At 41.1% G+C, this 27,704-nt stretch overlaps 1 protein-coding gene across 2 annotated transcripts; it reads right to left on the reverse strand.

Moving 5' to 3' along the window:
* LOC137295442 (calcium-independent protein kinase C-like) lies at positions 1-27,151 on the reverse strand. Of its 2 annotated transcripts, none has more exons than XM_067826815.1 (16): positions 26,616-27,151; positions 26,288-26,351; positions 16,623-16,673; positions 15,681-15,834; positions 14,378-14,409; positions 13,814-13,893; positions 12,960-13,089; positions 12,435-12,574; positions 11,483-11,570; positions 10,988-11,166; positions 9,844-10,017; positions 9,266-9,420; positions 8,699-8,837; positions 8,158-8,346; positions 1,538-1,687; positions 1-1,110 (listed from the first exon to the last, which is right to left on the reverse strand). In XM_067826815.1, exons 1-16 carry the CDS (start codon positions 26,976-26,978, stop codon positions 904-906), a joined length of 2,295 nt encoding a protein of 764 aa, XP_067682916.1. In that variant the 5' UTR covers positions 26,979-27,151; the 3' UTR covers positions 1-903. The 2 variants fall into 2 exon arrangements, with proteins under 2 accessions (XP_067682916.1, XP_067682915.1); XM_067826814.1 differs by having other exon boundaries at positions 813-1,110; positions 11,483-11,585.
* Positions 27,152-27,704: the final 553 nt, after the last annotated feature.

Consider the following 27,704-nt stretch of genomic DNA (forward strand, 5'->3'; position numbering starts at 1 on the left):
TTTGAGGGGTATTTTATTATAAAATGCTGCCTCAGATTTCTCTGATAGCTCATTATCAAATCTAAGAGGCTCAACACCAAGGTTAAGAAAAGAGGAAAACCATCTGAAGGCAACAAAAGATGCTAGTGAATGGAGGGAGCTGAGTCATCTAGCTTCCAGGAGTCAGAAACTGCTTTGTTTTCACTGACTCCGGAACCAAGATAAACTTCATGGTAAGTCATTCACCAACTTAGTTAACAATCACTGCTCCGCTGTGAATCGCATTATTCCATGATTCTTAGACATCTGGCAGATACAGGCCAGCCTTCCATGCAGCCTCTTTATAAACAAATGTAGAAGAAATGCTGAGCATGTATTATGACGAGTAATACTTGATACCTTAGAGGAATCAGTCATAACAAAATGAACACAGGCTTAGAGTCAGCACAAACTCAATATCATCATGGGTAACAACAAAAGCCTTAACTATCAAGTGGTCAACGGGATCAAAACGTCTCATTCTCACTCAGGAAGAAAAACCCAAAACAAAGAAGACTTGATTTGAATAAATAAACATGTTATGTGGTGGAGCTGTCCAACAGTTGATAGACAATAAACCAAAGTTAAAACTGTTCCATCTTTGCCTCCATACCTCCTACACAGCATGAAGATATCTGGAGTGATTCTGGGGCCGTGGAATCAATAAATACAGGAGAGAGTGCCATCTGTAGCGGCTGAAGGACAGAGTGGCTGGATTTGTCCATCCTTCAGTGAGACGGCTTCACAGTTCAAACATACATCTCAAGATCACCAATGCTCAGAGTGAACTGGGATCCAATAAATAACTATGTAGGGCCATTGTGTGTCCATCTGTCTGTCCGTCTGTCTGTGGGAAGGGGTGCTGGTAGATGGGGGTGGGAGACACTAGTGCCCTGTCCCAACAGCTGAGGCAGCAGCACATGTGCCTGCAGCGCCCTCTATGTCCAGCTTGCCGTAATCGGGGTTGATGAAGGAGAATCCTCGGAACTCCTCCTGGTTGATGGACTTCACCATGGTAGGATCCATCGGTGTCAACACAGGCTCCTCCGATGTGAAGTCCCTGTCAAAGTTGTTGGCGTCTGTTTTGTTTCTCTGTCACACACAAAAACATTTCATGTAGAAAAACATTCAGAAGGTGGGGCACAAAGGTAGGAATAAAGGGCATCAATAAAAAAGCACCCCCCCTAAAATGCTTGAAAAATACTTCCTTGAAAATATTTTGTATTCAAAATTGCCTGTGAGTGAGTTTAGTTTTATGCCACACTCGGCAATATTCCAGTTATATGATGGTGGTGGTCTGTAAATAATTGAATCTGGACTAGACAACCCAGTGATCAACAGCATGAGCATCAATCTGTGCCATTGGTTGACACTTGTCATCAGTTGACCAAGTCAGCGTGCCTGACAAGCCAATCCCGTTAGTCACCTCTTACGACAAGCATAGTTGCCCTTGGTGGCAAGCTTGGGTATTTGTTGCAATTCTGTCTATTCCTGTCATTATCATGTAAGTCATACTTACAATTCTTGGTCTGAAGGGCGGTTTCACCTTCCGCTGTTCTAATGCCTCCCAGTCTATTTTCTCATGGAAAAACGGGTGAATGAGAATAGCTTTCTCACAGCCCTGGGTTTTAACACAGCCTAGTCGCTTTGCTGGGTTCTTTGTCATAAACTAGAACAAGAGAATTATTAAAATCTAAATATTTTAGATATTTAAATACTTACCTTACCATAGGTCTTATGCATATTACCTCAAGCTTCGCTAGAAGAGATCAGACAGTCGTTGATTCGCCATTCCCTAGATGGCTACCTCATGTAATCTACGAATGTAGTCACGGAAGTGACGTGATCTCCCCACTCGCGCAAGCGCGAACAATCCAAAAATCACTTTTACTGGCAACAGGAAGGTCCGAAGAGTCCAGAGTGGGGAGGAGCATCCAGCGTTGGGAGGGAGTCACCGCCCTATGGTAAGGTAAGTATTTAAATATCTAAAATATTTAGATTTTAATAAATTTTTAACTTACCTTACCATAGGTCTTATGCATATGGCTTCGACAGATGGATGGTGGTGTGGACTCCAGAGGACCATCCCTCAGCAACCAGTGCACATGCATTAGGAGAACCTGGGAGACCCATGTCAACAGTCACAGGACAAACCTGGAAGCAGGACAAAGAGTAACCCTAGGGAACTCCAAAGAAAAAACCGACGCACCCTGAAGGTGAGGTTAATCTTAAGACCAACGGTAAGAAACAGTGTTATTACCTAAAGGGCGGCCGGCCGGGTAAGTTGCTGGGCAACCACCAACGGACTGTAGTCCCTCCATGTCCTCAACTGCCAAGTCCCCCAGGTAGTGGGAAGCGAAGACAGTAGACCACTTCCAAAAGCAGCCTTCCATAGTTCGTGGCACTGTGCAATTACTATGGAGGGCCAAGGTAGATGCCAACGCTCTGATCTCGTGTGGGTTGTTCGCCACCGGATGAGGTAGATGCTTGGCATCAAAAACCGTCAGGATCGTAGATCGAAGCCATAAGTCGACTGTGTTCCTGTTCACCTCCCCTTGCAGGTAGTCGAAAGTGGGATGAACATTCTTTTACGGGAACGTCTCTTAGAAGCCAACTTCCGGATGTAACATCTGAGGGCTCGAACGAGACACAGTCGCACCTCCTCTAAGGCATGTTGTCCCAAGACTGAAGATGCAGGAGGAATGGAGAACAGCCTGTCTGGCTGTCCAGGAAGCTGATTCTTGGCCACAAAATCCCATAGGAGACCCAAGGAGGCTTGTCCATGCCTTGACTGCTCAAAGCGAACATGTGTGACGTCCAGGGCATGAATTTCACTAACTCTAGCCGCAGTAGCCAACGCTAGAAGGAAGACCGTCTTTTAGACGAAATACATGAAGGAGGCTTCCTCTCATACGGCTCATACGGAGGTCCTCTAAGATGTTGTAGGACGATGTTGAGGTCCCAAGCTGGAGGATGAAGCTTAACTTTCTGGTCCTCCAATTTGAAAGGCTTGAGTAGCGCAATAAGCTGTGGTATCTTGGAAATCTGTTTATCCGCTTTAATCGCCAAGAAGGAGTTCAAAGCCGACAGATAAGTCCCCAAAGTACTGCCTCTAAGATGCTTGCAGTTATGCAGGAACAGGAGGAAGTTCGCTAAAAACTGTGGAGAAGCTGTCATAGGATCTTGCGGTCTTGAACACAAAAACTCTCCAATGAGCGTCACTTGTCGTCATATAAGGACCTAGCGGACATACGATGCACACAAGCTAGGACGCTTGCCACTCACTAGCCCTTAACTCTCAATGCCTTCTGCAGATGACCCAACCGTGAAGATGAAATCTCAGCGGGTCCAGATGAAGCTGCCGACTGTGCGGATGTCAAAGCAGACGTAACTAATCTGGAAGCTGGTACGACTCTCTGCTGGTGAGAAGACGCAGGTCGGGGAAGCATGGCCTGGCTGGCCACCAAGGCGCGACCAAAGGCAGTCGCAGGTTCTGAGTCTGCTTGACCTTGGTCACCACTTCTGTGAGAAGGGCTGATGGTGGAAATGAGTAAGCGTCCAGACCTTCCCACGACAGGGACATCACATCAATCGTCCACGCCTGCAGGTCCACTGAGTGGAAATCCTGTGCTCCAGGGCGATTAACTTCGCCACTTGAGATGAGTACCCCTTGGCCCTCAAGACTTCACAGATGGTCCAGGCACAAAGATGAAATTGCGGCGGATCCAGGTGCAGTGTCCGATTGTGAGGATGGTACAGCAATTGGTCCCACTCTAGAAGCTGATTATTTGAAAGTGTTTCGACACACAATATTCTCTGTTGGTGATATACGTAGGGGGCGAGATAAGGCGTCTGCCATGAAGATGCAGGCTCCTGGTATGAGAGATACTTTAATTTGGAGGATCTGACTCGACCACGTCGAAGGGTAGAAACGACAAGAAGTGTAGTAGAGGTCGAGGCCTCCTTGACCCTTGATTACCTAGAAGGCTACCATAGAGTTGTCCGTAAGGATCATCAGTAGCTTGTCTCTCGGTGCTGTCAACCAATGATAGACATGCATCACCGCTTTCATCTTTAACTGGGTGATGTGAAGAGATAGATCTCCACTCTTCCAGAATCCTGCTGCAACCTCCTTGACTAGATAGGCACTCCTCCTTGACTAGATAGGCACTCAATCCTTGGAGAGACGTGTCTACCTAAAGATGGTTGTTGAATGACGGCTCAAATGTGTAAGTTCCTACGCAAACATTGACCAGCGCGTCTACCACGGGTGTGGTGTCGAGACGTCCAATGTCGTAAACCTGTCTTGAAATCATGATCCCTGTCATAGACGTAATAGTGGACGTCTACGTCTGATCATATCCTGAGGTGAAGTGAGCAAATCGAGTAGACATTATCACTGACACAGTGACAACGGGCAGAGTACAGCTTGTGTATAACATCGTCTTGAACTTTGACTCCCGAACCTGGGACGGCGATGTGATGAATTAAATCCCGCGGAGTTAGATCCTCAAGTCATCCAAGCTGACTTAACAGCCTGATAATGAAGTCCATCTCTCTCAAGAAAAGCTTGTATGCCGTGAAGAATGCGTCATTATTTGACTTCAGAACGACCACACTGTTTATTATGAATGTGTTGACATTTCAATGAAGTCTATTTAAAGCTGGCTGTCTGTCCGATCAGAAACTGCCATACATCGCTGCATGCCTCCTGACAGGCAGCGTTCAGACTAATGTTAGAGGATCTCTATGCCGACTAGAGGCATCCAATGCTGCTGTAGACTGCTAGTCTAGAGTGTAAACGACATCTTCCCATCGTAAAATGACTGTAAGTCACTGCAGACAACTTGCTAACACTAGAATAAAACAACACATTCTGCGCAGGGCGTTGTCCCTCGATGACCAATCAGATAGTAGATGTAACGACCCTGGGATCCTTTGCAGGGCGTTGTCTCTCGGGGACCAATCAAAATGTAGACGTGACGTCACCGGTGTAGCACATAACTGATCATCATGAAATCTTGTAAACGGTGTTTCCTTGCTAGCCTGTAGGCTTGACCGTAACCATGCTGTTTGGCGAGCACGTGTGTAAATGAGTAAAGCGTGCGAAAACTGTTCCGCCGCTTGAAACTGAAGTAGACAATAGCTTTCCAGGTAGATGTGTTGGCAATTTTTCCCCGAGGATAAATGCCGTCCTCTCTTGTAATCACGAGGTGTAGTTAGACGTGGCACTTAGTTGTTGTCTCGAAGAATCTTCGTGACCAAATGAGTAAAGCAAGTGAAAGAAAACTTTCTCCGCTTGAGGCTTATGTAGACAAACTGTAACGTAAGGATCTTCGAGGATGCGACCAGTCCCTCCAAAGGACACCCAGTCTCCCGCCTACCGGCATAGGAATACCTGGTAAGGTGATTGATCCTCGAGGCGTTGTCTTCAGACCAGTCCATCGCCGCCGCCGATGTAGCTGACGCCAGCGCAGAAAACGGCTTAAACATTTGCTTGAGTTCAGTCTTCAATGCCACCCGCTTAGAATCCTGCACTCTGTAAGAGTGCTGCGAGGAGCCCAATAACTGCTACAGAGATTCACCCAGGACAGCCACGCTGTTCGCGAAAACCAGGCTGTGTATCTTGTAATCTGACTTCCTGGACTTACACGCTTGAAATTCGGATTAGATGACAATTTCGCAAAGACCGCATTTAACAACAGCGGGATGAGTAGCTCCGGCGATAAATGAATTGCTGCAAGGTTGCTGGAATCAACCGAAGGCGAAGGGCAGTCCACTCGAAGACAACTGATAAGGGTAGTTAAGTGCCATCACCGTCGCCGTCGTCTCCTGCCTCCTCGTCGAAGTCCGGGCAAAAAAATCTGTTCCTCCCGGTCCTCCCAGGACACGGGATTCGAATCACGCCACAGTGTAGAAGACGAAGTCGATGCATGAGCAGCAGATTCCTTGGACGGGATTCAAGGTGGTTCCGGCTACCGCAAACGCCGAGATCTGGAGGAGCACCGAGGTGATATGGACTGGGATTGCAAGCAACGTCTTCACCTGGTAGTAAAGCGAGAGTCCTCATTCAAAAGGGCGACGCGGGGACCGTGAGCTTGACCGAGAGCGCCGACAAAGACTACTGTGGAGGGTACAGGATCACCAACTCCCAGGGAACCTGGAGCGTGATCTGCGCCGAGATCGCCCTTCATCCAGCTGTCGTGCAAAACCTCTTCCCTGGACAACGTATGCAACACCCTGGGTGTACGGTAAGGCGCAGGCGCTGGCGCTGGCACAGGGTCCGGCGTCGGCATAGGCGCTGGTGTCGGGATAAGCGCTGACGTCCGGATAGGCACTGGCGTAAGCACAGGCGATGGTGTAGACATAAACGCTGGTGACGGGATAAGCGCTGACGTCAGGATAGGCGCTGGCGCAGGCATAGGTGCTGGAGTAAGTACAGGCGATGGTGTAGACATAAACGCTGGTGTTGGGATAGGCGCTGACGTAGGCATAGGCGCTGGCGCAGGCATAGGTGCTGGCGGAAGCACAGGCGATGGTGTAGACATAAACGCTGGTGTCGGGATAGGCGCTGACGTAGGTATAGGCACTGGCGTAAGCACAGGCGCTGGTGTCGGCATAGGTGCTGGTGTCGGGATAGACGCTGGCATCGCAGCAGCACCGGGCGTCAGCAGGGAGCGCAGGAACCTCTGGACTTCCGGATGAGACAAGGCATCTGGATGAAAACAGATCCACGATGTAATCCAGGCGAGGTGGTTCCGGGGCATACAGCATACAGGCGTCACGGACGAACGCCCCATCCCAGGCGTCGGCACAGTCGCTGAAGGCGGTTGTAAGTCAGGGTCGTCCGGCAGAGATCCCAACGACCACGCTTGAGACGACATCCTTCTCTACTGCTGTGCAAAAAGCTTCTTCTTAGCCGCAATAAAGTCTTGAAATCCGCCACCAATAACGACTCGCAGTACTGGCAGCGTCCGTCAAAAGAGCAGGCTAGAGACGCACAATCCGGGCACCAAGGGTGAGGAACTTTCGCTGATTTCTGCCCCTAGCTGATAGTGTAAAACTGGCGAGACATACACAGTTAACTGTAACAAAACAAGACATAACAATGCGTGGAAACCAACGCTAGGAGGTAGAAAAAAACACCCCTACACCAGAAATGCAGCACCAACGCACCCCCACTATAAAGTAGGCACGCCCGTAAGCTCGTGACAGCGAAGGGCAAACAACCAGAAAGGCTACCTGCATACATCGCAACGTGGCACGAAAAAACGTATAAATGCAGTGAAACATGGGCAAAAATACTTATCGACATGGAAACCACATGGAGGAAGAAAAACCAGCAAGATATAATACCCCCACGGACGCCATGCCTCACTCACACACGACGCGGGCGAACCCACCCCGAAGTGAGAGAAAAAAACAAAACAACACGAGGTAGCAAAGTAAGTGCAGTTAAATGATTACTTACCTTAACACGCACACCTAAGGGATACAAACCATACCTACCCGTGAGGAACAACTTTATTGAACCACAAAGTAGGTAAACTAAGCGAACCAAAAAAACGTCCGAACAGACGAACGCTAGAAGTAAAAGTGATTTTGGATTGTTCGCGCTTGCGCGAGTGGGGAGATCACGTCACTTCCGTGACTACATTCGTAGATTACATGAGGTAGCCATCTAGGGAATGGCGAATCAACGACTGTCTGATCTCTTCTAGCGAAGCTTGAGGTAATATGCATAAGACCTATGGTAAGGTAAGTTAAAAATTAATCACATTAACGTTACATCCATGTTAGAGTGTTGAGATCTGATTGGTTCATAAGATACTGACAAAAATACTCCAAATTTTTTAGGTGGACAATACATCACTTAAACCCCAGATAACAGCTTGAATATGACTTTCTAGGAGGGGATAATAAATCTCTTGTACCTGCCAGGAAGCAAGACACCTTACGTTGATTCTGGGTAAACAGAATTCATGACTGTACAACTGAAAGGCTGTTTTATGTCCAAATCAGCAGGATTCCACCTGTATCAATCCTAACTATGAGCATCAACACATGCTATAGTGTACTGGACGACATACAATCAACTCAGTTGATCACACAAGTCTTGACCACAGAAGAAACTCTCACCCCTTTGAGAATGGCTACTGCCTCCTTGCTGAGCCAGACCGGATAGAGTACGTCATCGTGAAGTATAGACTCAAAGAGGTCATCTTCATTGTCTGCCTCAAATGGAGGCTGGCCTGCCATCATCTCGTACATGAGCACTCCCAGTGCCCACCAGTCCACTGATGCATCGTACTCCAGCTCTTGCAGAATCTGCCGAACACAATAAACATCAGTTTCTCTCACAAAAACGGTTTTGGGAATAAACAAATAAATAAATAAAATCACTACTCACTGTTCATAAAAATGTCAACAATTCACTTCATGGGTTGTTTGACTGTTGAATAAAACTTCATCATGGCTGATGAAACGTTTTGCTTGTGTGTGCACGTTGCCATCTAATACCACATGAAATACATTGTAATGGGTTTCAGTATCTCGTGACATTGCTTGTTTGGTTAAACTGACTGTTCAGCATACAACAAAGTGTGTTCTTGCATTATGACCAGAATATGATTTCAGGAACCTTAAAGCATTGATAGAACTTTCTCTATATTCATCTCACCTCAGGAGCTATATAGTCTGGCGTCCCACAGAATGTCTGTGTAGTTCTGTTCTCGAACATTCCCTCCTTGCACATACCGAAGTCAGCAATCTTACAGTGGCCTTCCGCATCAAGGAGAATGTTGTCTAATTTTAAATCTCTGTCAAACAACACAGTAAGGAACAGATATAGAAAATATTTTATGAGGGATATATTTTAAACATTCAAATGTCATTTTCAATCAAACATTTCTAAACAAGAAAATATAAAATAGTAACAACTTCATTCCGATTTTAAGTGTTTATGGATACTTGCAGGATTATTAACTACATATGAACAGTGTGAATTCAAGCAAACCTGACTCATTAAACATAGATGCAGGTCCCATCAATGGACATTCACACATAACTGGCCCCTGTACTTTTACCCTTACTGAATTTGTGTCTCAACAGCAGAGGAAGAGGAAAATATACCAATACAGACCAGAAGGTAAGGCCAAAATCCATTTATGGGCAAGCTTTGGTACAACGTGTGTAATACTCATATCTGGTTCCTGCCTTTATCTACCAGACGTGAAGACAGACTTACCTATAGATAATTCCATTTTTGTGTAAGAACATGAGGGCTAGAGTCACCTCAGCAGCATAAAAGCGTGCCCGTGGCTCGTCAAACTTGCGAGCTCTCTGTATTTGGAACATGAGATCGCCACCATTGACATACTCCATCACGAAGAACAAACGTTCCTGGAAAACACAGATCATGTGAAGTCTTAAAACATGAACATCCACTCGAGTGACAGACAATCTGTCATTAACTTTCCTGTCCATGTCTACTTCAACATGCTTCTACTTCAATACCTGCTTTGATTGATATGGAGGAAGGTCATAAAAATATACCTTTCAGACTATATGAAGCCTGGTATGATAAACCTTGTGGCAGGAAGCCATTTTCAAAGAATGTACTAGTTTCAGTCAGTGAGCAACTGACAATGACTGTCTACTACCTGCAGCATTGTTCATAAAACATATGTAACAAGTCTGCCATGATCACTGCTGCTGTGACAAAACAAGAACACCGATATCACTATGTCATGGCCAATAGTCATTGTAGACTATATAGCCAAAAGTATTAACTGCAGATGATTTAAGTCAGCATGGAGCACATACCTTTGTCTGGAAAGAAGAGTGTAGTGCAGTGAGGAAGGGGTGTTTAGCAGACAGTGCCAGTATCCTCTTCTCCGTCATTGTACACTCTACATCATCATCTTGTAATATCACATCTTTCTTTAACACTTTCACAGCAAACACCTCATCTGTACCCTTGCACTCAGCCAGCATCACCTGAACAACACAACATAGTTAACATGAGCTACATCACCTGAACAACACAACATAGTAAACATGAGCTACATCACCTGAACAACACAACATAGTAAACATGAGCTACATCACCTGAACAACACAACATAGTTAACATGAGCTACATCACCTGAACAACACAACATAGTAAACATGAGCTACATCACCTGAACAACACAACATAGTAAACATGAGCTACATCACCTGAACAACACAACATAGTAAACATGAGCTACATCACCTAAACAACACAACATAGTAAACATGAGCTACATCACCTGAACAACACAACATAGTAAACATGAGCTACATCACCTGAACAACACAACATGGGTTTACATGATTTACATTGCCTAAACAATACAACATTGGCTAACATGATATATATGACCTGCACAGCAAACCATGGGTTAACCTGAGCTACATGACATGCACAACACAACATGGGTTAACATGAGCTACATAACATGTACAACAAAATATGGGTTAACATGAGCTACATGAACTGGCCAACACAACATGGGTTAATATGAGTTACATCACCAGTACAACTCAACATGGGTTAATGAGTTACATCATCAATATAACACACCATGGGTTAACATGAGCTACATGACCTGGGCAACACAACATGGGTTAATATGAGTTACATCACCAGTACAACTAAACATGGGTTAATGAGTTACATCACCAATATAACACACCATAGGTTAACATGAGCTACATGACCTGCACAACAAGAGGTAACATGTGCTACATGACCTGGGCAACACAACATGGGTTAATATGTGTTACATCATCGATACAACACAACATGGGTTAACATGAGCTACATGACCTGAACAATGCAACAGAATAATGACACCATGTAGCATTTAGAGAAATTTAATTGTAGATAATAAGTTGGTGATGATATAAATTGTGGATGATTGCACTGAACACATGACCATACCTTCCCAAAACTTCCTTTCCCAAGTACTTTGATAAAGTTGAAGTCTGTGAGATGGTAACGCATGCGTGATCCACGCTCTTGTGATGGACTCCTAGCTCTCTGGTGGTCATTGGTAGCTGACACCATCAATGTGTCCCCCATAAACGTATGACGACCTGCTTCCATTAACACATCCTCATCTGCAAAAGTTATATTTTTTTTTATCAATTCAGTATAACAGTCAGAATGTTTGGCACAGTCTGATAGCCTGTATTTTCAATATATCAACAGACAGAATGTCTGGTACAATCTGTTTGCGTATATGTTCAATATATTAACAGACAGAATGTCTGGTAAGGTCTGCTAGCTTGTAGGTTCAGGTCTAGTTTAACATAATAACCATTAGAATACTTTAAACAAGCTGTTACTTTCGTGTAACAAGATAACAATTCCAACACCAAACATTCTCTATTTGTGTCTTCAATGCTTTCACATGAGGCTGTCACGTTTACTTACATGCATCTGGCATTGCAGGTATTGGTGATGAGTAAGATCTTTCATGAACTGTTGTAGGACTCTTGTGGGGAGACTCGCTAAATGAGGGCTGAAAAGCACAACACTGTAAAACATCATTGTACATCAAGAGTGCAGGTTCTCAATGTGCTTCTACTATTGTGTTTTCTGAGAATATGCTACTGTTTTAACAATGAACACTGCTGGTCAAAGCTCTGTATCTTGAATCTAGCAACATTACACACTTTGATTTCAGATAAGGTGTAATAGTAAAATAATCACCATGTGCTGTGTCAGATTGTGTAAATAACTTCTGAAAAATAGACTAAGTGATCATGTTCAGTTTATGTACAAGAGATATGTTACCCAGAGGTAAAACACACTAAAAAAAGATGTCTCCCTGTACATGTAAATAAAACAAAGCAGTTTCCAGCCTAAACTGGACAGTGTTACCTGACAAGCTGAAGACCTACAAAATATCACCTTATCTAAAGGAAAACAAATGTGAACAAGTGCCCTGTTTCAACAATGGGGCACGCACTCAATAAGAAAAAAAGCACACTGAAATTTCATGAAATTTCTATCTTCCAAATAAACAAATACTTGACAAATACTGGCCATATAAGAATATAAGGGAGGTCACTCTGATATTCACGCTGCAAACATTCATTACCTCCCTTTATACAGTAAGTTATTCCATGGTTTGGAAACCTTGTTCAGTAACAATTTGGACTGAAATGCAGAGAACTTAAATGCAAAGACAGTTGCCATACAACTGACAGAAAACAAGTCCAAAGGAATACATCCATGTTTTGTTCTATTATTTAATTAGCCTTGGAAACCATGGTTTTGCACAAACCATAGAAGTCCAGTGATATCCATGTTCTACTGACTTCATATGTGCTAATGTGCAAATGAACACAGCTTCCCCCCAACATATTGACAACATACAAACCTTCTTGGGCTTGCCACTGAGCTTGTCCCCCGAGATTCCTAAGTCGTGTAGAATCTGGGCCATATCCCGCATCCGGTCATTAATACCACAGTTATTGGCCACATTCTTTTGACAACGTTTGTGGATGTTCATTTTGCATGCTGTAACAAACACCATACCACTATTCACTCCTTACTGGTTTTACTGACAGATAAATGAGGAAATAAATTCATCACTTTCTATATCTCATCTTTAACACTTATCTAACCACCATCCACCCACACATGCAGAGAGACATATCACCATCCATCCACACATTCAGAGAGACAGACGGTCAATTGCAAACTTACAAACCAAAATATTTCTGGATATTATTTTAAGGGTAAAGTTATAATTATATTTACCTAAAGCTTAGTCAATATTACAACTAATTGAGAACTGGGTAGTTTGATAACATTTGTTTAGTTGAACATCATTTCAGTTTTTGCAAAAATCATGGCAAGAATGTATGTTTAAAACAATGCTTAAAATGTGTTTTGTACTGACCATCACATTGCAAGCCTTGCTTTATGATCCCATAGAGAAGCGAGCCACAATGGTCACAAAATGTGGGACGCTTGTAACTATGCACACAAAACCGATGAGGAACGTTGATATTGAACCTTGTGCCCGTGGCCTGAAACAGTAACGGTGCAACAAATCAACAGACAGTATTGGTGAAAGAGAATGCCAGAAATCTGTCTAGTTTTACAGACATCATCCTGAAACAAATTCAAAGCAGACTTATTGATAACCTGATACAGAATCTATACCAGGGAGACATACACACTCAACATACACCTAAAAACATAGAGCGCTCAAGTGTTGTCGCCCTACCCACATGGACCCATATTGGTCACTGATAACAACTGAGAAAAGTGTACTGTATGTCGCTTCGTATAAAGGTGGCCCCTTGTATAAAAATCAATGTACAAGCACATCATCACTGCATACACTGACTGACTGACTGACTGAGTTGGGCTTCACATTTCTACCCATCAGATCATCACATACACTGACTGACTGACTGACTGACTGACTGAGTTGGGCTACACATTTGTACCCATCAGATAATCACATACACTGACTGACTGACTGAGTTGGGCTTCACATTTGTACCCATCAGATCACTACATACACTGACTGACTGACTGACTGACTGACTGAGTTGGGCTACACATTTGTACCCATCAGATCACTATGCACACAATTCATATATTTTTTCCATTCGTACATTAATATGATGCTTGCTCACATAGAACTCTAGCACAAAGCACCATTTTGTGTGTTGACATGTATGACAGTAAAAATCATATTGGTTCGGCTTAACACATGATACAGTGAGAGAAGTAGTAGCTCACCTCATCCCCCTCCTTGGTGCAGCCTGGACACTTGGTGACCACAATCTCGTGACAGCGTTTATGAACAACACAAGTACAAACTGAAACACAAGTGGCAACAGCATTAAAACTTCAGCATTCATTCACGATTGTTGTATTAAGGCTATGTTCTCAAGTCTACTCCTTACATTAGCGATACTGTCATTATGAAACTTCATGATGCCACAAGGTCCCTGACCTAGAACCATCAAAGTTACTACTTAATGTAAACAATCACAAATCTCCATATGTCATGCTAGCTGAAACTGAAAATGGTTTTCTGATTAGTATTATAAATGTCATCAAACTCGTATAGTACTTCCTGTGTGAGATGTGTCAGCAAACAGTAGATCACCACACAACTAAATCAATTTGTTATTCCCTGACACCTGTAGTCATTCCAGTTCAAGTTTTTGAACACACAATCATATGACCATTTCCCCACTGTAGAACACAAATCTTCACAAAGAATTATGTTGCCTTAGATGCCAGGCTGACTGTTACCTATTGAAACAACACGAGTTCACAGTGACAATCGGCACCTACCTTGACACTGGTATCCCTGTTTCCCAAGCCCCCTGCAACACAACAGGATGTATTGTGGGTAGTCAGTTCACAGATGAATCACACACATACTTTCATATTTTCCTTTGCCTCACATACATAATCAACATCTTAAATTGAAGATACTTAGAAAACAACACAAACAAATGCTACACAGACAACTCAAACTTTGATCCAACACATTCCATATCTGCATGTTTGTGGCTACTTCACCATAGTTGCTGTTAACATATATTCATCATGTACTCGCTAATGCACCCAGCTGGGCTTAACAGATCCATGAATATTAAACCTACCATCAGGTTATATACTGTTTGACTGTGCATTAATACAATGTAACACAAAACAACTGTGTCCGGCATATCCTTTCCCTATGTAGTACACATTGTTACAAAGAGCTATTATATAGTGAAGTTATTCACCAATATTAATAACTGCCCATCTACCTAGTTTACCTCGTTCAACAAATTGTTTTGTTTGAGGGGCCATATTATTGTTTTGACTCTGCTATGATCACAGTACCAATGGATTTAAAATAAGTTAACCATTTTGCTTTTATACCAGTGACTGTGTTCACCAATAATGTTGGTTGGCTGTTTGATGCTAGTCAGCAATATTCCAGCTATATGGCAGGGGTCTGTAAATAATCAAGACCGGATCTGACAATTCGGTTATCAACAGCATCGGCACTGATCTACACAAATGGGATGTGATGGCACGTGTGAACCAAGTCAACGATGCTTTATGAAAAGCATGGACTGCTGAAGACCAGTTCTGTCATCTTCACAGGTTAGAGAATCATGTGAATAATATAAGCTTCAGTACTGTGAAGGGTCTTGTCTGCATAAATACATCTACAATAATCTACAAATGACAGCAAGTGCTTTCTTCAAATGACTAATATTTGTTTGATCACTTATCAAGTTTAGCAGGTATGGTTTGCTGGCAAAGACCATAGCATACACCTGAGCATGACTAGCACTGATTTAGAAATGTTCTTCTCTATTATCCAACTATCCAACCTAAATCACATTTAAGAATGTGAAATTATTTACAAATACTCATGAGCTGCTCTGCAAAACAGTGTTCTCAATACAGAAGTAAAAAGGTTTAGGCTTTACTGCCAGATGGGAGTACATGCCAGACAGAAAATAAAATGATGTCAGAGTAATTTCTGCCACTCTGACAGCTACACAATATAACAAAAAGTACTCCTCGTCTTGAAATGTGCTTCAATGCATTAACTGTGCAATGAATACCAACAATGTACACACTCAACACTTACCATATAAAATCCCTACAAAGTGAGCAAAATGTTGGTTGTCGTAAAATTGTTGCCATGAACTTGTGTCCGTTGACCTGGTGGACCCGCCTTCGCATAGCACCACGCCGCCGATTGAGCAAGCCATCTTTTTCCTTAAATACTCTTTCTCTTTGATCTGAAACATACAACATACCTAGAAATTAGGGACCCTCTGGACCTGATGTTTTGTTGGGTAATGTAAAATCCTGTATTAGTTAGATTCTGTGCCTACTGGCAGCATTTACAATGATCCTCATGCAAAAACCCTCTGTCGAATTATGTCAACGATGACATCACAATCTGCTTGCATATTTCAAAGCAAACACCACAATTTTCATGTCAACAGTTATCAACCCATCCTGTCCAGGCTGACAACATCATTCAATACGAAAGAATTTCAAGGTACAACTGTCAAAAACCCAAAAAGAGTTCTGTCATTCGTCATTCACCTTAATCTGAATGGATGCTATGAACAAAATTTGAAGTTCAATCATAAATCCAGACGACTGCCTGTACTTACATACATGAAAATCACACTGTAAAGTCAACTCTTATCTTTGTAAGAAGGGACCTGCACGCCAACAGCAGCTTCAACTCAGCCAATCAATTTGAAATGTTCCTGGGGTCAAGGACTGTCTAGATAGACCACAAAGCACTAGATTCTTATCTGGTGCCAGAAGGTAGACCAAACAATAACTGGCACACTAGCCAAATAATCGAGTGTGGACCAAACAACACAGTGATCAACAGCATGAGCACTGATCGGTGCAATTGTGAACTGATGACACATGTCAACCAAGTGAGTGAGTCTGGACACCTGATCCTGTTTGTTGAACGTTTCAACAAGCATTGGTTACTGAAGGCCAATATTATAACCTGGATGATCAAGGGTAGAATTTGATGGACACAGACTGAGATACATACCTTTCTGTGCTGTGGACCCTACGGTGGCTTCCTCTCTGTCCAGCTGGCGATCTGAATCATACAGACATATCACTAAACACAAGTCAGGAAATTAAGTGCAATGCACAACACTAAAAAATGTACATAGTTTCAATGATCATTGGGGGTAGTGCTAGAGGCAGAGAGTGGGATGCAGTGCTACAGTGTACAGCAGCAGAGCTGGAGAATCCATAGTGTGGTGTATGGTCTCTTACAACGGGAGTACTAGGATAGGTACACCTGTCCTAGCACTACAAGGCTACATCTGTCCCAGCACTACGCTGTTACATCTGTCCTAGCACACTGTTACATCTGTCCCATACGTGACTACACCTGTCCCAGCACTATGCTGTTACACCTGTCCCAACACCACACTGCTACACCTGTCCTAGCACTACAAGGCTACTCCTGTCCCAGCACTACACTGTTACATCTGTCCTAGCACTACATGGCTACACCTGTCCCAGCACTATGCTGTTACACCTGTCCCAACACCACACTTCTACACCTGTCCCAGCACTTCACTGCTACACCTGTCCCAACACAAAACTGCTACACCTGTCCCAGAACTACACTGCTACATATGTCCCAGCACTACACTGCTATACTTGTCCCAGCACTACACTGCTACATCTGTCCCAGCACTACAAGGCTACACATATCCCAGCACTACATGGCTACGTTTGTGGCATGAGCCAAATGCAGTGCTCGAACTGGCATTTGAGTGTACATGTCACCTTCTATATTGCACAAGAGGAAGGTCCCTCTGTCCTAAGGTTGAAAGCATGTGAAGATTTGAGACTCTCTGAAGGTACCCTGAATACCAATGTCTCTACATCAAGTAGCAGGGGGGCAATCATTGAGGAATTCCAGGACATACATCAGGGGCTAGGCTATCTAAAAGATGTGTACCAAGATAAGCTTGACCCAAGTGTGAGCCCTGATATATATGCTCCCAGTAAGGTCCCCATATCTTCTGTATGGTTAAAGTGGCTTGGTATTACACTGCTTTCAATAAAATGCTGAGGTCACACCAGAAGTGGCCTTGACTCATGGTATGCAGGTGGGGAATTGAACTCAAGTTGTCTGCTTAACGAGTGAACACTCTAACCACTCCTTTACCCCATCACCTGTTAATGTTAGACAAGAGAGGTTGTAACATTGGTGCCAGAACAATTGTGTTTGCTTGAAATGCAATGGTGGTTTCAGAGAGGAAAATACTCCAATCCAGAAAGAGATGATGGATGCAAAATCCTGAAATAGGATACACCCAAGTTAAATCCATCACATGCCATATCAGACAGTTATATTTTGCAAAACTATAGGTATTGAACAAGTCACATCATCAAACTGCCTTGCAGAGTACATTGTACAAATACAGTGTTACTTCTACACAGCATCAAGATGATAAAAATACATGGAGAAAGAAGTCAGCATTTTTAGCTAGCAACTTGATGGGCAGTCCTATACACAGGTTGTCCTAAATGCATGTGCAATGTGGAACAATTCTTTCCTTGGTTTTATCCCAAATTTGTCAATTTCTGGATTTCTGATATTAAATACAATGGATAGATTAATCTATTGGTCTCAAAGAATAGTGTAAGCTGATGGTAAATGTAACGAAATGTGATGTAGTATTGTTTTGGATGTGACAAACCAACACAAGGACCATGTATACACAACATGACTGCCACCATGTGACCAAAAAGTCATACTAAGGGACCTGTCATTTAGAAAATTAGTACTAATGCTTACATTTAACAACATCATTTACCTTGATGTTAGAAATTATGAAGAAATGATGTGGCTTTATTCAGTGTCTGAGAACAATATTTCAAGACACCACATCTGGGATAATTGAGATTCAGCAATATACTTGCCAGTCTTTCTCAGGGGAGATCTCACAAACACTAGACAAAATACAACCATCTACCACTGGAGACAAACAACCCTTTAACACTGGAGAACAAAGGACTCTCTACCTCTGGAGAACAAACAACCCTTTAACACTGGAGAACAAACGTCTCTACCACTTGAGAACAAACAACCCTTTAAACACTGGAGAACAAACCATCCTTTTCAACACTGGAGAACATATAACCCTTTAACACTGGAGAACATACAACCCCTGAACACTGGAGAACAAACAACTGCTCTACCACCAGAGAACAAACAACCCTGTGACACTGGAGAACAAACAGTCATGGAACAGTGGAGAACAATCAACCCTCAAACAGTGCAGAATAGTGATGTTCCAGCTAATAATCGAAGAATGGTCGCAGTGACCAAACGACCAAGCAATCAATCACATTTTCTCATAATCAAACACAAACCATATTGGAACTATATTCTTTGTCTTTGAAACACTTGGCTATGGAACATGTCTTCAAAGTTGTAAGTGCCTGAATCTTGTCAATTCTCAGAAAACTCACTTCACTCACTGAAAAATCATGACTGAATAGTTCTTGAAAACCCCAAGAAGTTTACATTCAAGTCATCACTTCAAAGCAGCAACTTGCATCACATATCTGCAATGACAACCTGGATAGGAAAATCTGAAAAATGATGCTAACCAACATTTTTTAAATGACTGTTTTCAGTAATGAAGCAATTATCAGCTGTGAGATTTCAACCAATTCCCAAAACTAGAGCAGAAAAAACAACAATCTAACTGTAGAGAACAAACATCCCACTATCGCCAGAGAACGAAAAACCTACTGACACTGGAGAACAAACACTCCTCTGACATTGGAGATGAAACAACCCCCTAACACCGGAGAACAATCATCCCTCTAACACTGGAGAACAAACACCCCTCTGACATCGGGGATCAAACACCCCTCTGACATTGGAGATCAAACAACTCTCTAACACAAGAGAACAGACATTCCTCTAACACTAGAGAAGTTACACCCCTCTGACACTGAAGAACAAACACCCAACTAACACCAGAAAACAAACACCCAACTAACACCAGAAAACAAACACCCAACTAACACTAGAAAACAAACACCCAACTAACACTCCTCTGACACTGGAAAACAAACACCCCTCTAACACCGGAGAACAAACACCCAACTAACACTAGAGAACAAACACCCCTTTGACACCTGAGAACAAACAACCCTTTTAACAGTGGAGACCACACAACCATCTACCACTTAAGAAGAAACAACCCTCACACACTGGAAAACATGTACCCCTCTGACATTGGAGAACAAACACAATTAAAACACTGGAGAAGAAACAGCCCTTCTAACACTGGAGAAACAAGATGTCAAAGTCATCTTTATGGCAAAATACACTTCATGAACATGTCAACTCGATATAATATGTCCAATGTCTTGGTGTGTGTATATACATGTAGCAAAGTAGAAGGAAAGTATTCAAAAGCTTTTGAGTTCTGATCCACGAAAGATCACCAAATTCACTCAGTCAAATGTGAAGAATAAACAACCCTCTAACCATGTTGAGAACAAACAACCCTTTTAACAGTCGAGACCACATAACCCTTTCACAGTGGTGAACAAACAACTCTCAACAACTTGACAACAAACAACCCTCTGAGACTGGAGAACAAACAATCCTGTACTAGTGGAGCAACACTACCAGTGGAGACCACTTAACCCTTTATCAGTGGAGAACAAACAACTCTCCAGCACTGGAGCACAAACTATCCTTCAACAATGGACAACAACCCTCTACCACTAAACAACAAAGCACCCTCTGTCACTAGAGAACCAACAGTCCTCTGACACCGGAGAACAAACAACCATCTAACCATGCAAACACTGGAGAACAAACCACCATTTAAAACTGGAGAACAAACAACCCTCTACCACTGGACAACAAATGAAGGTCTACAACTGGAGAACAATCAATGTTCAAACACTGGACAACAAACAACCCTCTACCACTGGACAACAAACAACCCTCTACCACTGGACAACAAACACCCCTCTACCACTGGACAACAAACGACACTCTAGCTCTGGAGAACAATCAACCCTGTGACACTTGAGAACAATCAACCCTGTGACACTGGAGAACAATCAACCCTGTGACACTTGAGAACAATAAACCCTCTGACACTGAAAATCAATCAACACCTCTAACAAACCCTTGTCCTCATTGCAAAAACTTATTGTAAATACTGATGAGGGAAACCAATAATAAGTATGTACTGCTTTTAGTACTACTATTCATTATATATATTTATAAAAAAAAGTATCTGTACATATCTAAATCAATCAACAGTTTTGTATAATAAAGATCTGTACATTTCTAAGTTAATCCAAAATATTTTATATATTCAAAATAACATAGATTCATTCTATTAGCCCTGTTAGCTGTAACCATTCACTTCCACTTCTATTGTACTGTCATAGCATTGTGATGTTATAAACATTGTGACATCATAGGCAGAGTTAAATGTAAAGTTTGACCTGATGATGGGGTTAGAACAAGCCCTAAAACGTTGTAAGTGATAAATTCAAGGAGTTGTTTTCCATAAGATTTGCCCTGTGTTCCTACACCAAGTTCTAAATACCTTTGAAGAATCGCCTCTAACACTGGACAACCACCCTCTAGCAATGGTGAACAATCAACCCTCTGAACCAATTACAATGCTTCAACAAGTCAGATCTTAATAAACATTCTTAGGCCAAACCTTATCACCTTTCTTTATTTAATGTGACCAATCAAACCGGCATAATTATAAGAAAATATAACCAAAATATTATATATTAATACGTATTTAGAACAGATGTCCTTCGAATATTGGAACACTGTCTTTCAGCACGAGAATGACTGGAAAGATGTATTTAGCTATTACAGAAATGACTGCAAGCTCTTAGACGTTCAATACAGATTTATAAACAGAATGGTTTATACAAAAAAAGAACTACTGAAATTGAAGTTAGCTGATGATGATACATGTACATTTTATAAAATTGCCTCAGGATTTATATCACATGTCTTCATTGAATGTGAAACTGTTTAGAACTTTTGGCTTAAAGTCTAAGAATTCCTGAATGATAACCTCCAAACCAATATGAAACTATCTAAATTAATTATCATGTTTGGACTGCCCTCAGATATTCAAGTAGTAAATCACATTTTACTACTTCCAAAAGGATTAATCTATACTTCAAGCCTTAAACAGCAGGTTATATCCTTTGCTGAATTTCTCAAATTACTGAAGGACATATGCTATATCGAAAGGGTCATCATAATGAAAAATGACAAACATTGTTGTTTTACTAAGATATGGCAACATTTAGATACAATAATTCGACTTTATAATTTAGAATATATACAGCTTAACATACTCTAACTAATATGCCCACCACAGTAATAATACTTTCACAGAGCTTTTATCTGTCTGTGTATGAGCACCCTGATATGTGTATACAGTTTTGTTTTAACTTGATGATGTACATGCCAGCATGTCATTCTTCTAAATGTACATGCAACTTGAAATGGAATGAAAAAGATTTTTTAAAAATTACAAATTTATTTTTTAAACAATGGATGTATCTATGATTTATTGAAAATATAAAGTGATAAGAATGCCAACGTACCAACAAAATGATCATTATCCCACCCTACCAACTTTGGGTATCTGTGCTGAGTGCATCCTACTACAGAGCCTGACAGAAGAAACTACACATTCATAACACTGTAAATAAAAACTATAGATCATTCACTTAAACACACTCAACATTAGTGCTACAAATATTACGCAACATATTCAACCAAATGTGTTTTTGTCTTTTTTATTGTTACCTGTTCAGAAAAAAATCATAAAAAAATGTATTCTCATGCTTTTGTGAACACCATCACAAACTTGTTTACAGTAAGTGCAACTTCTATATAAACTCTTGTAAAAAGCTTTCACTGTTCTTGATTGCAGCAGATTGCCACATCAAGGTCTATCCTCTATTCAAGGCCACTTGGCAAAATGGTGAAAGACAGTCAGATAAACATACCATTAATCCTGTTACTTAAAGTATTTCTGTCCATGTGAAACATGTGATGTGTTCTTTATTGAAGTGTATATGAAGAGCTGAATAGTGTAAATCATGTTCATGACTTGAAAGATCATTTTGGATGACAGACCCAACCAGAAGTACACCATACATTTGGTCAGGACAGAACTCACTTGACTGGCTCAAAGTTTATGTCATTACTTTGGTACGATCCACAAATACCTTTACAAGTCTTGAGTGACATGAAGAAACTGTGCCATCTCTTCTTTAAACAGTTATGTGTCCATCTTATAAATTGAAAAACATCATTTATGTATTTAATCTACATTTGTACTAATTAAAAGTATGAGAATTTCAGGCATTTTATCCTTTCATCACTGAATTCTTGATGACCTTCTATAAATAAGTCTGTGAATATCACATTTTGTGAGAAATCACACTGAAGTTTAAATTGTCATAAGCAAAGACAAAAACATAGACAATCCTTTTCGACATAATTGAAGTTTTAACAGCATTTGTATATGTGAATGAAATGTGGCTAGTTTAAAACTATCAACATTAGGTCTGTGACAAATATATGTAAAATCAGTTTAACGGCTATCATATAGCTGTGTTAATTTGTTTAGTCAAATTTGTGTCTGATATCTTTATTTCATGAAAAAGAGTGAGTGAGTATGATTTTATGCCACTTTTAAGAATAGTCAAGCAGCATTACAGCAGGGGACATAAGAAACAGCTTCACACATTGTACCTATGTGAGGAATCAAACCTTGAAAAGTGAACAGTTTAACCACTAGGCCACCCTTACTGCCCCTTCATTAATGAGATGGCTGAATGAAATACAACTTGTTAAAAGAACATGAATTTCTTAAAAAACATTTACAAAAATATGAACGATCAATGAAATGTGAGATTCAAATGAATAACTTTTAAGCACATGTAAAAGAAAAATACTACTCTGACCTGTGTGACAATAAATGGAAGCTGTCGTGTAAACACCAGCTCCAGATACATAAAGAAACTAAAGGGATTTCAATGCTGGGATCTGACTGAAGGATCATGTACAGGTGTTCTTTCCTATTCTCAGCAATGCACCTATACAATGAGAGAATATAGTTATACATTGTGAATGTTTACCAGGCACGTCAGTGATTGATATCATGAGCTTGGTTCCCTTAGGTAAAAGACATGCTGGCCACCAGGTCTCTGGGCCTAAGCAACCATTACAACAGCCATCCCTTCCACACAGCATATCCTTACAATGGGTTTCTATATAAAAATCATTATGCTATGGTTTATGGTATGCATTTAGCAATATCAACATGCATGTACAGACATAGTAAATATGGCTTCCTCACATATTGTTGTAATGCTACCCACATAACATGGGATTACACCTTGTTAAAACGTTCTAAACTGCTCCTTCAAGAAAACAAAATAAAAAAATTGCTACTCTTAACATGCTAAATTCATACTTTCTGAAAAAGACATTGCTGAAATCATTTTAAACTGAAAGTCAACATCAACATCAGTTTTTCATCTAATTTTAATGTCATCATAAGAAATTAATAATTTGCCAATAAAACATGATCAGCTTGGAATGACTGAGTTGAATGACTTCCCAAATGTAAAGTTTTCCACAGTCTATATCCACAGCACTGATACACTATGTCCAGCTTCAGATGCGGGTGAACAACAGCAATCATTCTTGTCAGAAGTGGTTCTCATTCTTACACGCCAGTGTGGAAGGAAAACATCAACAGAAGCATGAGTCCCCATTTACCTCTCCTCAAAATGGCTACAAACATGCATGACAATTATTACCATTTGCGGAGTAACAAACAAAGTCATATATGACAACCACCAACAACACAGAAATATGACAATACATATTTGGCAACATTCAGCATAACCCTTACTAGATGTTCTAGTCCATTACAATGGCTCTATCAACAAGCCATGACCACCAAACGTATCACACCCATGGTGTCTAAGCAGTCCTGCTGTCAGGAGCAACTGCAAACTTGTTTTCAGTCAACAGGGAAGTAAAATAATAATTTTCATCTTGTGTGGTTTAGATCACCATATTTTGTGAATATCCAGGTCATGAAGACAACAATGGAAGTTTGTTCAAACTTCAAAGGACATAAATAACCCTGCTGCTAGATCATTATTTTTAGGATGAAAAATACCACTTCCAGCTCTGGGACAATGACTCCAGGCTTCAGTGTAATATAATATTTATCTCTGATGGCAATATGATACATGATAACACTCATAAAAGCTTGACACATGAAGAGAAAATATACCTGTCGTCAAATTAATGAAAGGTGGCCTACACAAAATATATTTTGAAAATTTGAGTCAAATGATAAAACATGGGCATCAGACCTTTAGTAGATGCCATAGATACCAAAGACAAACGATATTATAATATTCCCATTCGTAACATTAGGCAATAGCTGTGTGGAACTGAGTACATCATTCTGGAAGGTGTTTCTACAATTACTGTATAAGTAAACAGAAATTTGGTTAAAGAATATGTTTTATTCAACGCGAGATGTTTGCTTTTATAAATCGAGCAGTGTTTAAAAAATATCAATACATGTATTAGTAGTGTTGACGATACTGTCGTCCATCAACAATTCACTCTTTCAGTCTGAAGAATAGTATCCCGTTATGTAATAAATGCATGCAAAACACAGCTTACAAACATAATCTTCTTCCTAATAATAAATAGAAACTGTAGTTTGGTGAAAACTTTAGACTTAAGGAAATATAGCAATTGTGCATTATTGATGGTAAAGAAGTATGCTGGTAAGCATTAAGAGAAACAAACACACAAACCATGACAGGCATTAAATCTTAAATTGTCCCAGCTGAGACACTAAATGTATACACTACATTATCATATCAGTATTTATATATATCCTGCAGCTGATTAATCTTATGCAAGTGATGAACAATATTACATATGTTTAGCAGAAATGTTTCGCATCAAAACATAAAATTCACATAAACAACCCAAACCTACACAATACTAGTGATGCTAGTTTGTTTGGTAGACATACACTTGTCATTTGCTGCTGGTCATTTCTTGCATATTTCCTGCATTTTTAACATACCAAATACATTAAATCACAGGAAGGCATTTACCTTCAATATCACAGGCTTTAACCAGTATTATTTTTCCAAAAGATCACAATTTTCACTCTATATTAGCATGACCACAATTTGACCTACTAATATTTAGGTTAGAAATTGACCATGCATGAACTCTTGCTCAGGAAGCTGGGTTTGTTTATGTGCCACTGCTGCACACTGTCCTGTAAGGTTACTAAGGTAAGATCTCTGATCTGTCGGGTTCTTCATGAGATCTGGTGTAAAATATAATCGTAGATGCAGTTTAGTCAACGCTTGCTTTCTGCTCATTAACATAAACACTGCTTCGAGCGACGACACGGGCTTTACCGTCATTGCCTCTGCAAACTCCCTTTCAGCGCCCACCTACTGCCTGCGATCTAGTAAATACCGTATCTGGGGCAAAAAATAAAAGAGGATATTGGCTGGAAAGGTGACGGATGGTTACAATCTATATGGATGGCGGTGTGTGATTCTCAAGGCATTTGTATATGTTAATGATATAGGAATATTTACCATCGGAGGACGAGCCATTCAGTTCCACTAGGACGTGAACCTTCCCTGTTGGTTCCAAGTCAATCTGCAAACAACATAAACAAATCAACCTAATGGGGGTCGCAGGCGAAATAAAATTCGATGATAAATTTGTGAAATTTGTGGAAATGTATATGGTTATTGAAGCATTATTAATATTAATGATCGGGGTTGGTAGTACACGCGGGCGAGCAGCGGCTGATCTCCACGCTAGGCGGAGGTTGAGATCGGCACTGACGCCACCAGTAGTCGGCATCATCTTCAATCCACCCATCGGATATTAAATGACCACCCTAGTACTACAACCTACCCATATATCTGCCTTTTTGTCCACCAGATCCTCGAATAAAATGGTGCAATTCGCGACAAATTCGTCAGGCGGAATTGCCGCATCATGAAACACAGTTAGACCGATGTTTTGTCCATTGTGCACCTCGGCGACAAAATCCTCATTCCAAATTGGGCGACATGTCTTTGCTTTAGAAGTCGTTCTAGCCACAAACAACTCATCAACGTTTATAGACACATATGGATCTATGAGGGTCACTGCTTTGTTGGGGCCCATTTGATGGCGTAGGGCAAAGTCGGTGGGTCTGAGATCCGACGCCTCGCATACCTTTAACTTGACAGAGCCATTAAAAAACACCATTTTCGGCCTAAGCCGCCCATACATCCAATGAAAAAACACACGTTAAGAGCACGTCGTCGCTGTATCCAACTCTCCAAGCGACACAGAATTCCAATATGAGGCACAAATCCTCCCCAAATTGACGACACAGAGCTGTAGATTATTACGGAAGTTGTAATGTGAATTCACCTACAGGGCCCATTCCCTGTACTGAAAATGCAAGGCTCATACGCATGCGCAATAATTATTAGTCGGCGACCTTTGAACTCTGCGATCGGGAGCATGGAACTGCATAGCAGTACTTGATTGCAATATATTGAAATAATGTAGAAATGTATAATATTTTCTAACAATGTAAACACGTGTTCAAATGTAGGTCTAGATACAGACGTCTAAACATGTATGAACACATGTGTTCTGACAGAGTTAGCAAAGGTAAAATTAAACTTCGATCTGACAAATTCCTCGCTTTATCCGTTGTAGCGTTGTTGTTATTGACTGAACAGTCTTTAGAATAAACAGACAATAAACTACAGGTGATCAATATTCAACTAGTCATTTGAACTTTCAACAATTTATCACAGTAAATATGATTTTACAACTTGTTTTACGTTATTTTGCACAAGCGTATGTACAACACGCCGGTAGAGTTTGGTGTATGTTTATACTTACCAATATCGTATAATTCCGACATCCGGAAATTCTCATGAAGTAATGTTGGTTGTATTATTTCGGTATTCACTATGCATTTTCTGTGTAAGGTCCTACTAC

The sequence above is a fragment of the Haliotis asinina genome, chromosome 8, assembly GCF_037392515.1.
Source record: "Haliotis asinina isolate JCU_RB_2024 chromosome 8, JCU_Hal_asi_v2, whole genome shotgun sequence".
NCBI classification, from domain to species: Eukaryota; Metazoa; Mollusca; class Gastropoda; order Lepetellida; family Haliotidae; genus Haliotis; species Haliotis asinina.

Excerpts from the sequence above, each read along its gene's own strand:
- LOC137295442 (XM_067826814.1), bottom strand. The coding sequence starts at position 26,978 with ATGTATGGGCGGCTTAGGCCGAAAATGGTGTTTTTTAATGGCTCTGTC. Across the intron at positions 26,352-26,615 it reads ACAAAAAGGCAGATATATGG|ATTGACTTGGAACCAACAGG; the intron begins GTAGGTTGTAGT and ends TGTTGTTTGCAG. Across the intron at positions 16,674-26,287 it reads GAATGGCTCGTCCTCCGATG|ATCGCCAGCTGGACAGAGAG; the intron begins GTAAATATTCCT and ends TGTATGATTCAG.